Here is a 10,817-nt window from a genome sequence, read left to right on the forward strand (position 1 = left end):
GCATTTCAAAATGCAAATAAATAAACAATGCCATTCAATTTAAATGACAAAATTAACATTTTCTTACCTGAAACATTCCTTTAGTGTACATGTGATCATTTGTAGCATCAAAAAATAGCTTTCCGGGTAAACCTGTCACTATGACAAATTCTGCTGGACTGCAATTGTCAGAGAAGTTATTGCAATAAACAAGAAAATAGAGTAATATAGTGGTAATAGCATAATAATAATAATAATAATAATAAGAACACAACCTCAAAGATCAATACATTTTAAATTCTACTGAGCATTTAACACTGGAACTGGAAGATATTTTAAGTATCCCAAATAAATAACTGAAATAACAGAAACGACAACTAACATGAATAATGAAGTCTCTATAAACGAAATGGTCCTTCAGAAAAAAAAAGAGCTTGTTGAGACCACTGCACCAAATTGAAGCCTATTATCATCCAATTTTTGGTAGAAAGAGAGAAAAGAGAGAAATCATAAATCATGCAAATGGAAATTATTGCGTCTGTTTTAATTTACCACGCGATTAATTAATTTCTTTTAGTTTCTGTTTGCTAACTCAAGAGAAACTCCCTCAACACATGTTCCAAGCATTATGGGAAGAAGATTCTTAAGTGAAGCCAGGGCAAAACTACTTAATCTGAGCCCCAAAAAGTGCGTATAATTGTCGTTTGTTCACAATTTAACAAGCAAGACAATTGTTTTTCAAGTAGTCTTAGTTTGGATAGCTTTTATAACGAAGCACAGATTGCTTTGCTGTGATTCTGGCAACATGCCTTCCAAACACAAACGACTGCACCTTTCTAAAAGAAATCCCCTTCCACACAGGAGAACATCACACTTCCAATCGTTCCTTCAATAACACTTGTGCCCTGTAAGAACAAGTAAACTGAGATGCAGAAAAAAAACCCTCTTCACTTCTAATAAAGTGAGCAGCTGGCTGATTAAGTCTTACTGAGTTCAAAGGAGAGTCCCTCATCAGGAAACATCAAGTGTTCTTACCAACATGATGCCATTTAATCCCCCGGTTTACCAGGCGCTTGCTATCATATCCTCCACAACGGCACCCAGAGAACAGAAAACCAAGCACAACAGTTTTGTCAACGCTGGAACAGGAAAAACAATTCCCCCCCTTAAGACAAAGCGCTGCACACAGAGGTTGTTTAGGTTGCTCAGTGTGAATTAAGCATAGATTGGCCTATATTACAGGAATCAGGGGAAGTAGTTCAGTGTTTTTACCCAGGATGCCTTACTCTGTAACTGAAAGAAAAAAAAATAATCACAGCTGAATACAAGGTAATATGGATATTCACAACAAGCAAGGAGCTGGCAAACTAAAACAGCAGTTTACAAGAGTAAGAGCCAACTGAGTTTATGGTTACGGTAATACATGCTGTGACGTGAGCAACGCCCCGACCGCTGACTCGCATTGAGAAACTTTGACTTTCAGGAATAGCACACCTCACTCTAAAGCCGAATTCCTGATTTTGCCTCTGCCACTCGGTTGAGTCCCAAATGGCATGCGCTGATCCACTCATTAACCAGTGACCCTGCAGCTGGACCAAACAACCCCTGCATGACGGTAATTGTTGCAGTCGGAGACACAGCAATTAATGAAGGGGCCAGAAGTTTCCACAGGGGTGTCTGACTGCATTAAAAGGCTCCTGCGTGAAGCTCGCTGCGACCCCTGACCTGTTGGACCTGTGTTGTGGAGACCTGTGACAGGTACAGTGTGTCGCTAAGATGTGGCCAGATATTCTGTATCGAATCAAGGTGTAACACCTCTCTTTCTTTTACAGAGAAAAGGAACTTTTGTGTCGTTTCTGAGACCAGAAACCTCAAAGAAAGTATTACAGTGAATTATGGAAGAGTGTAAAAATCATCTCTAAGAAATTCCCACAATCTACGAGAGAAGAAACACCGTCTGCATCAGCACAATGTTCAGTCTCTCCAGGAAGTTGCGGCCGCAACGAGTAATGCAAATTCACTCATCGAACACAAATTTCCCTGCAGGACGACGATGCGGGGTGGGGGGGGGGGGCAGCAGGATTATAACTTGATGAGAAAAGAGAAGGGCAGCAATTTCAATGTTTTTTGTGTTTTTTGAAAAGAATAAAGATTTAAATAAATTGCAACTTTAACCACAACTTTTTGAAAAAAAAAAAAAAAAAAGTCTTTCAAATTTTAGGCCACAACAATCGCAATAAAACATCGGACAGCATCCTGGACGATATGCGTGGCCTTTTATTCTTTCTGTAACAGTCTTCGGACACGCATGCAGCTCTGCGAGAGGCAACAAATTAATTAACAGTGACTTATAACACAAAGCACTTTGAAGTGAGAGTGCACTGTGAGCAGAGCCAGATTGACTGGAAACTCTGACCCCGCCGCCCTCCCTTCAACAGTTGCTTATGACTTCCCCAGAGGGAGGCGAAGCGAAGGCAAATTCCCTCTGGTGTGCCGCCAGCCGCGGGAACACTGTGATTCAGCCACTAAAGCTGAACCGACTGGTTTACTGTAAGCGTGTTGCAAATATGATGTGGACGCGGACCTGGTGCTGCTTTCTTCCACTGATGGGATACACAGCAGGTTGACATAAATTACAGTGAGGAGGGAAAAAATATTTACACCCGTTTTTTTGTTTTTGTTTGTTTGTTTCCCGCATTACAGCTAGAAACCTCAGTGTACCGAGACCGATGCCGTTGTTTCCTACTCATTCTGCTGCATGTTGTCATGCATGTCTACTTTTCTTTTTCCAACCGGATCTCTGCTAATAGGCACTTGCTAACTAGCTAGCATGTTGTTGTTTTTTTTGTGTCAATCATGTGCAAGGGAAAATGTATAGGCAGTTATCTGTACCGTGTTCATTTTCATCACTGCTTCACTTCTCTGCACCTCTGACGCTTGACACAATCTGTGAAAGAAAAAAAAAATCCTGGCACTATGGGGGTAAAGGCTGCAGAGAGCCATATGCAATGTGAGAAGCACAAACCTGCTGCCAAAAGCCTCAAACAGACCCCAGAAATTTCACAGCTCTTGCTATGAATGTAATACAGTAGAATCCCTCAACAGTCCCCAATATTTATAGTTCTTCGGTCTTAAATTCGATTTGCTGAAAAACCTGCAGACATTCTGCTCTGCTCAGGTGAGAAATTCTGTTGACAGGATAATTACCCGTCATGCACTTTCCAAATCTGGTCTGTCACAAAGGAGTGACAGGAAGAAAACCAACCTTAACAGAAGACCAGTTGAGGTCTGCATTAAATTTTGCCAAGTAGCAGACAATGTGTTCGAAGGTGCTGTGGTCAAGAGAACTTTTTCACACCCCAAGATGCTTCAGACCTGGGTCTAAGTTCACCTTAACGTATAAGTGATTTAGATTTGAGAATAGTTGTGTGATAAAATGGCCCAGTAAAAGTCCAGCTCTGAATCCAACTGTGAATTTTTGGCAAGATTAGAAAACTGATGTTCACAGATACTCTCCATTCAATCTGACTGAACTTGAGTTGTTTTTCTAAGAAGAATTAATAATAATTTAAAAAAAACTACAATCTCCAAAACATGGAAAGCTGGTAGAGACAAACCCCAAAAGACGAGCAGCTAGAATTACAACACAGCATAGTTGTAAAAAATACTGAAGCTGGACACTTTTCTGATTTTATTTTAGAAAAAAAAAAAAAAAAAAAAAAAAAAAAAAAACTTTCACAAGACATCTCTTGCTGCTTCCCCTTCCCACTCATGCAGTACTTTACGCTGGGTTCACAATTCCAACACAGCATAAACATTTGCAGTCCTAAAATGGCAAAATGTGAAAAACCTTAAGGTAAAGGAAATCTTTTACAAGGTACCGTCTCAGACAAAAGCACAATCTCAGAGAGAAGCAATAGATATCTTTCTAATTAAGAACATGCTCAGGGAGAGTTCTTTATTCTATATTCCTGGAAGTTCCGGTATCCAAAAACTAAAAGCATATGAAACCATTTTATAAAACTCAATAGTCTTGCTGTGAATTGTACAATTAACATTTAGCATCAGTCAAGTTGGACAGGTCAGTTACTGGCTTCAAAGCAGCTTTCTTCGTTTTTGGATTAGCATAAACAATGAGTAGTCCCTGGAGGCCGGTCCTGGATTATTTCGTGGTCGACTGTAACTTCACCGAAATGTTAGTTTTATTTAATCGTACGTCAACATAAATGCAAGATTCCACATCAAAAAGGAATGTGGACTGCAATCACTATCTTTCCAGTTCTTGTAAACAGAAAGCATGAGATTTTTGTAAACTTCAAGGTAAACAGAAGAGAGCGACGCAAATTTCCCCATGGGGACAATAAAGTTTATCTAATCTAATGTAAAGATGAGTATTAATCTGAATGTACCATCTTTCAGAAACTGGATACAAAAGATCTGACAAAATACATGAAAGACAGATCACCCTGTAGTTTATCATCACCTTGTTTCATTAAGAGAAAAAAAAAAGATGTTTTTGCGGTCAAATTGTGCTATTTTTAAAATTTGCCATAAATTCATCAACAGAAAAGGGGAGGCTGCTGGTGAGAAACAGATCTGATTTAAAGCTGGTCCTTTTCTAAAAAAGTTTACCACATATAAAACCGGACATAAGATTATTGTGGTAAGACAAACTTTCTATCTAAAAAACAGACACCATTACGTAATTGCTTTAATTAATAGCGGAACGATATTCCAGCAATTGTAAAAACAAAATGATGATGATTTTTATAAATCAATTAGATTTAGTATTGGGTTTTAGATCTTATTACACAGATCAGTGTATCTGTTCTTCATACTGTAACACACATATAACAGGCTAGTTAACCATCTGTTCGGGTAGATACACATAAACTGCTTGTTGCTCGGCAACTGTTTAAATCAGAGTTACCTGATGATTGGTGTTATAGTCTCCATCCCACAGTTGTGTATATAAAGACTGGAAAATCGCTATAAAGCTTTTTCACCACTTGCTTTTTACACACATGAAAGTTAAGTTGTTAAGACAAATGATTAATTGTGGTGTTGGCCCACATTGCGTCACACCAAGAACTTTAACTCCTCTAGGAAGGCTTTAAACAAAATTTGAGTCTGTGTTTGTGGGAATTTTTGACCATTTTCTTTCTAAATCTCATTTGTGAGGCCAGACACTGACGTTCAAACGGTGCTCCTGGGTCAGGGCTGTGATCTGAGTCCTTGATGTATATAAGGGCCTTGATTTATGCACCGGTAAAACAGTCATGTTGGAAAAAGAAGAAGTCATCTCTAAACAGTTCGTAAAGACTGGGAGCATAAAATTGCCCAAAAATTGTCTTTTCTGGAAGCATCGAGTAGCATCAATTAGAAAAGGTTACGTCACAAAACAACATCCCAAGCACTGACTATCACACTGAATGATGTTCAATCTGTCCTCTGACAATGGAAACAGTACAGCTGTAAACCTACCAGGACATGACTGTCCATCTAAACAGACAGACTGTGCAAGGACAGCATCAAACGGAGAGATCCATAGTGACTCTGGAGGAGAAGCAGCTCTCATCTGATGACAACACAACTATCGTCAGTAGATTATCTAAATACAACATAAGATGTCGCAGTATGAGAACATATTATGATTAGTTCAATAAAATTAAACTAAAACGTCTTTCTATTTTCAGATTTTAGAACAACATGAATCCTCTGTTACGAGAGAAGAAAGGAAAAAAAAAAGTAGAATGAGGTGAGCCTAGTTTGAAGCTTCTAAAAGTGTTGTAGATGCACGATGCAGGTTTTGCATAAGAACTTACGGGAAAACTCCTAAAATGACCACTTCCGATAGCATCCAAAATCAAAAACATTTCATTTTTGATTTTGTAAGAGCCACTGTGGAAGGGGTAACGAGCCGAATGTGGCTCTGCATCCACATGTTGCAGACATTTTAAATATCCACAAATAACAAATGGGTAAAAAAAAAACACCAGTCATAGATATGCAAAGCTGGCAGTAGGTCTGGGTAATATGGTTTAGAAATACTTTTTTTTAATGCAAAATTAACTTTTTTCCTTAAAAAAAAAAAAAAAAAAAAAAAAAAAATCCATAAAATATCTTTAAAAACTGGCTTTCATTCCAATCATTCCTTCTGTGAGTTGACCGGTATTCAACTCACAGAAGGGGATGAATACTGGTTAAAAGATGTCAAAAACGAGGACAGTCCTCTGGTGGGCTGACATCACTCTGAACGATGGAAATAAAATCGTTCTATTCCGAAATAAAATTCAAAAACAGAAAATGTGGCAAAGTGCAATAAAGCTTAAAAGGTCTCAAAACTTTTCTGCTTGACACGGCGGCAACAATACTAATAAAATAACCCCGAAAGACGGACGTTTGTTTCCTCTCAATAACAGTGCCTGTCTGTAACCAGTCAACTGTGATGAAAACAAATAGTACGTTACGTAATGCTAATTTGGCACGGAGAACTTCACCTAATTTCTGGTAATGGAGCTGAATGATTTGTTCTGTTTCACCTCCTGATTAATCCTCTTAAAAGTAAAGTGATTATTCTAATGAGCATGCGAGGCTACCAATCATGCTTTTTCCAACATTTTAGAGTATTGGTAAATGAGCTGCGGACGGGCGCGCCTAGCTGTCGCTCCGGCAGCTTTGTATTTTTAGGAGGAACTTGCATTAAATCCAGCAGCAGTTGTCTTAGTGAGACACAACCCACAGAGCGAGGGCGGAAATCAAACCGCCTCCTCCGCCCAAATAAACCACAGGTGAGGTAAGCATCTTTGTCAAACGACATGCGCGGACAAACACTCGGGGGCTCGGAGGTGTTAGAGGCAGTTATTCATTATCCACTCAACCGCATTCCGGCGCCGGACAAAAGCTGTTATCGCCACCATCGCTCAGATGCGAGCACGAGAGAGGCAGAGACGGATTTAAGCAGGTTCTCAAACGAGATGCCCTCACCTGATAACCCCGGCACCGACGTTGCACCATTCCCACATGTCCCACTGCTTTACAAACCAGAGAGAGAGAGAGAGAAAGAGAGAAAGGGGCAGTGGGGGAGGCAGGGGAGGCTTCAGAGGCAAGGTAAGAAGCTGTGGAAAGCTGGAGGAGAGTGGGAGAAGTGTGAACATTAACACTGAGCGGAAGTGATGGAGAGTGATAAGGGCACCTCCTGCTTCCCCGTTTACAGGAAGCTATAGCGGCTAAGGATGTGGCTGATCAGGCTGAAACATCAGCCACATGTTGGTGCTCCTGTGATTTAATTTTATTTTTTTATTTTTTGGTTTTGTTTTGTTTTGTTTGCTTTCACTGCAAGGAATATCTTGTCAAAAGGAGGGCAGAAATACGTTCTCCTCACTCTGCTCCTGAAAATCTGGTTTAGACTGTTTGAGGTCATTTGAAACAACCTGGCCTGCAGCTGCGACAAAGGCATCCAGAGCAGAATGAAAGGTTCATAAATTATGGCACAACTCATCTCAATACCTTACCTGACTCAAGAGGAAGGGCAGACAGGTGAAACACCAGTTTAATAACGAGTGAAGATGTGAGAGTCCTGAAACATTTCACATGTACAGACAATATGGGCGCTACGGAGAACCAAAAGTGTCACAATTCACACAATCAATGAAAAAGCTATTTGCCTGTAACTAAGTATTTATAATTTTTAAAATCTCTTTATTCAATTTATGTTATATTTACATTTTAAACGCAAATATTTATTTAATTAAAAAAATTTATCATGTATTTATTTTTTTTTTATCTGTCAGCAAATCTCCAGACAGTTCACGCTTAATTTTATGCAGATTTGCAAATAAGTGTTTCAGCAGATCAAGTGTTTTTCCTTTTATTGCTTTGCAGGTTTTATTTCAATACTGTGATGTATGTTGGATCCATTGAATTCAGTTTTATGCTAACTATTTAATTGCATAAAGACAGGAACACACTTGAAAAACATAACCGAATCGTATAAAGAGTTAGCTTAACTTGATCTACATTTGCCATACCCTGTCTTGGGGGCACCATTGAAATAAAGTTCCTATATATTTTCCTTCAATTACAGTTCAGCGTTTCAGAAAACAGGGACAGTTATGGTTTGAAAGCAAAAGTAGTGCCATACAATTGGCTACCATCTGTTCATCTGTTAAACCTGCTGACTACAGGCTATCTGAGCAGATAGCCTGACTAACTAACCAGTTCACATCCATTTGTTAGACTCGATTCAGCCTTTAAAGAGGAAAAACCTTTGGCAGGTATAATTTTTAAGACAAAAGCTACAGTAAGTACTGCAGAACTTAGCATATTTATTCTACGTTTTTTCTTAAGTCTAGGAATCAAAATTACAATAGCAATAAACAACTGTGGAATATCTTATCATAGCACCAATTTGAATGATTCATGCTTAGGCTATCACATCTCAAACATTACGTACCTTTTTTACAATTAGACATCTTGAATGTTAAACAGCTGTGTATTCTACATATTTACAGAGCATACAACTAACTATTTCTGACAAGTATTGTTTCACTAAAGGAGAGTTCCAGAGGCAAACACAAAAAGTAAAGTGAAAAGCAAGTATTTTACAAAATGAAGGGATCAGAAATATGAATAAAAATATAAGAATGAAGAAATACTAATAAGAATTAGTATTAATGTTTATTCTGAAAGTGAATAAACATGAGTGCAGATGATCAAAATGGTTGAAAATATATATTACAGGAATGTAATCAGACACACATTGTGGATGAAAAGCAGTGGATTAATAGCTTTGTAACTACCCTGACTTTGACAATTAATATTTAACACTATTGAATTTCCCAATTAATTATTGTAAGTCATACATAAAAGATAACTTACCTAAAAAAATAATAATGTACTGGATTGTGTCACTTTTGGCTTTCCATACAGAGACAACAACAAAAATCGTGCTTTTCTCACCTTTTTTAAACTCCTCCAGCATCGCATCCAGCTTGGTGTCATTAAAGACAAAATGCAGCGAGTGGCTGTAAAACTTTGTGATGGTTTTGAGCGGCGTGCAATCATCCGGGTCAACGAAGGCCAGGTCCTTGACAAACAGCAGATCCACTATATTTGACCTCTCCCCCTCGAATACCGGGATGCGCGTGTAGCCGCTCCTCATGATCTCGGCCATGGTGTTGAAGTCCAGGATCGTGTCCCCTGGCATCATGAAGCAATCTCTCAGCGGCGTCATGACGTCCTCCACGGTTTTAGTCCGGAGTTCAAGCGCGCCCTGGATGATGTTCAGCTCCTCCTTCACCAGGTCGTTGTAGGGGTCCGTGACGCGCAGCATCTCCAGCAGCTTCTCCCTGTTGTACACGGTGCCGATCTCCTGTCCGAGCAGGTAATCCAGCAGCTTGCTCACCGGGTAGGACGCGGGGAAGGTGAGCAGCATGAAGAACTTGGTGAGGAAGATGGTGTTTGCCCCCACGGCCAGGCCGTGTCTGGAGCAGATGGCCTGCGGCACGATTTCACCAAAGATAACGATCCCGATGGTGGACATGACCACCGCGATGAGCCCAGAGCCGGCGATGTCGTCCAAGAGGATGGTCAGCGTGGTGTTCACCAACACGTTCCCGAGCAGGAGCGAGCAGAGCAGGTAGTTCCCCTGGCTCCGGACCGGCTCGATCTTCTTGGCGTAGTTCTTCTCCCTCTCCGTGCCGCAGTTCTGGACGATCTGAAGCTCCATGGGGTCCAGAGCCATGAGCCCCAGGTTCAAGCCGCTGAACATGCCGGACAGGCACAGCAGCATGGAGATGAAGATGACCTGGAGCCAGAAAGGCAGCAGGAACTTTTTCTCCTCCACCACGATCACTTTGGTGTCGTCCCCGTCGTGGTAGATCCAGGTGTTCTCCGTCCACGGGTCGTGCAACCCGGCCACCACCGGCGTGGAGGTGGCGATGCAAAGGTAGTACGCTTTACTCCTCTCGGTCTTCCGCAGGGGCTTGACCTCAATCTCGACTACTCCGGATGTTTTCCGATTCAATATGATGTTGGGTAATATAATTATATCCGAAGTCCTAATTCCGCAAGGATGCGAGCCGGACGAGTCCTCCCGGCTCTGGTTATCACCCGAGGAGCTGTCAAAGCCCCCCACCGCCCGGCTCCGCTCGTGTTCCGTGAAGGCAATCTTGGACCAGGTCTCGTTGTTGATGTTCTGCCCGTAGACCCTCAGTTTCACCCGAGACCGCTCGCTCACCCGCAGGTAGCCTTTATCCATGAAGGAAATGTCGTCCGTGTCCTCCAGCCGGAGCCCGATGATGACGGTCTCCTCGGAGCCCTCCTTGCCACTTGTCGGGGTGACACAGCAGCCAGTGACAGTTAAGAAAATCATCGCCAAAGCTCGGACCCGGCTAAGTGACGCCATTTTTGCAATGTTGGGTCCCGGGGATAATGGATCTGCCATATCGATGACTGTCTGGGCAAGCAAGCTCCTGAATGAAAAGGGCTTTGAAAAATCAGAGCCAGTCGGAGTCCGCCTTCATCTCCGCCCAGGGCTGCCGTGACTTGTGCATCGGGACCTGCTCTTTCCCACTACGTGTCCGACACTGAGAAGCAGCCAGCGCAGGCTTACAGGCCAACTCGTGCCTCTCTCTATGTCCCCAAGACGGGCGACGGGAAGGACCAATCAGGGGCGGCGGCCGAGCCGGGGGGCGGGGCGTCCGCAGCCTCCTTGGCGAATCAGATTCCGGAACAAGTGCAGCTCATCTTTGGAGGCAGAGAGAAGTCTCTACCCGTTGACTTTTTAAAGCAGGCTTCTTTATGCACCCTGCACTCGAGGGCACGACTCCTGGCTG

General features: G+C 41.7%; 1 protein-coding gene across 4 annotated transcripts in view; it reads right to left on the reverse strand.

The window, feature by feature from the left end:
- cnnm2b (cyclin and CBS domain divalent metal cation transport mediator 2b) overlaps nucleotides 1–10,779 on the reverse strand; it is a 60,441-nt gene extending 49,662 nt beyond the window's left edge. The window contains exons 1-2 of one of the 4 annotated variants that reach the window (XM_044114192.1): nucleotides 8,941–10,779; nucleotides 2,872–2,926 (exon numbers count right to left, since the gene is read on the reverse strand). In XM_044114192.1, the coding sequence (XP_043970127.1) occupies nucleotides 2,886–2,926; nucleotides 8,941–10,426 (1,527 nt within the window). In that variant the 5' untranslated portion in view covers nucleotides 10,427–10,779 and the 3' untranslated portion in view covers nucleotides 2,872–2,885. The remainder of the gene's footprint in view (nucleotides 1–2,871; nucleotides 2,927–8,940) is intronic. The other 3 variants (XM_044114190.1, XM_044114189.1, XM_044114191.1) reach the window with 3 other exon arrangements.
- Between the last annotated feature and the right edge of the window lie 38 nt (nucleotides 10,780–10,817).

Source organism: Gambusia affinis, linkage group LG04 (assembly GCF_019740435.1).
Source record: "Gambusia affinis linkage group LG04, SWU_Gaff_1.0, whole genome shotgun sequence".
NCBI lineage: Eukaryota > Metazoa > Chordata > Actinopteri > Cyprinodontiformes > Poeciliidae > Gambusia > Gambusia affinis.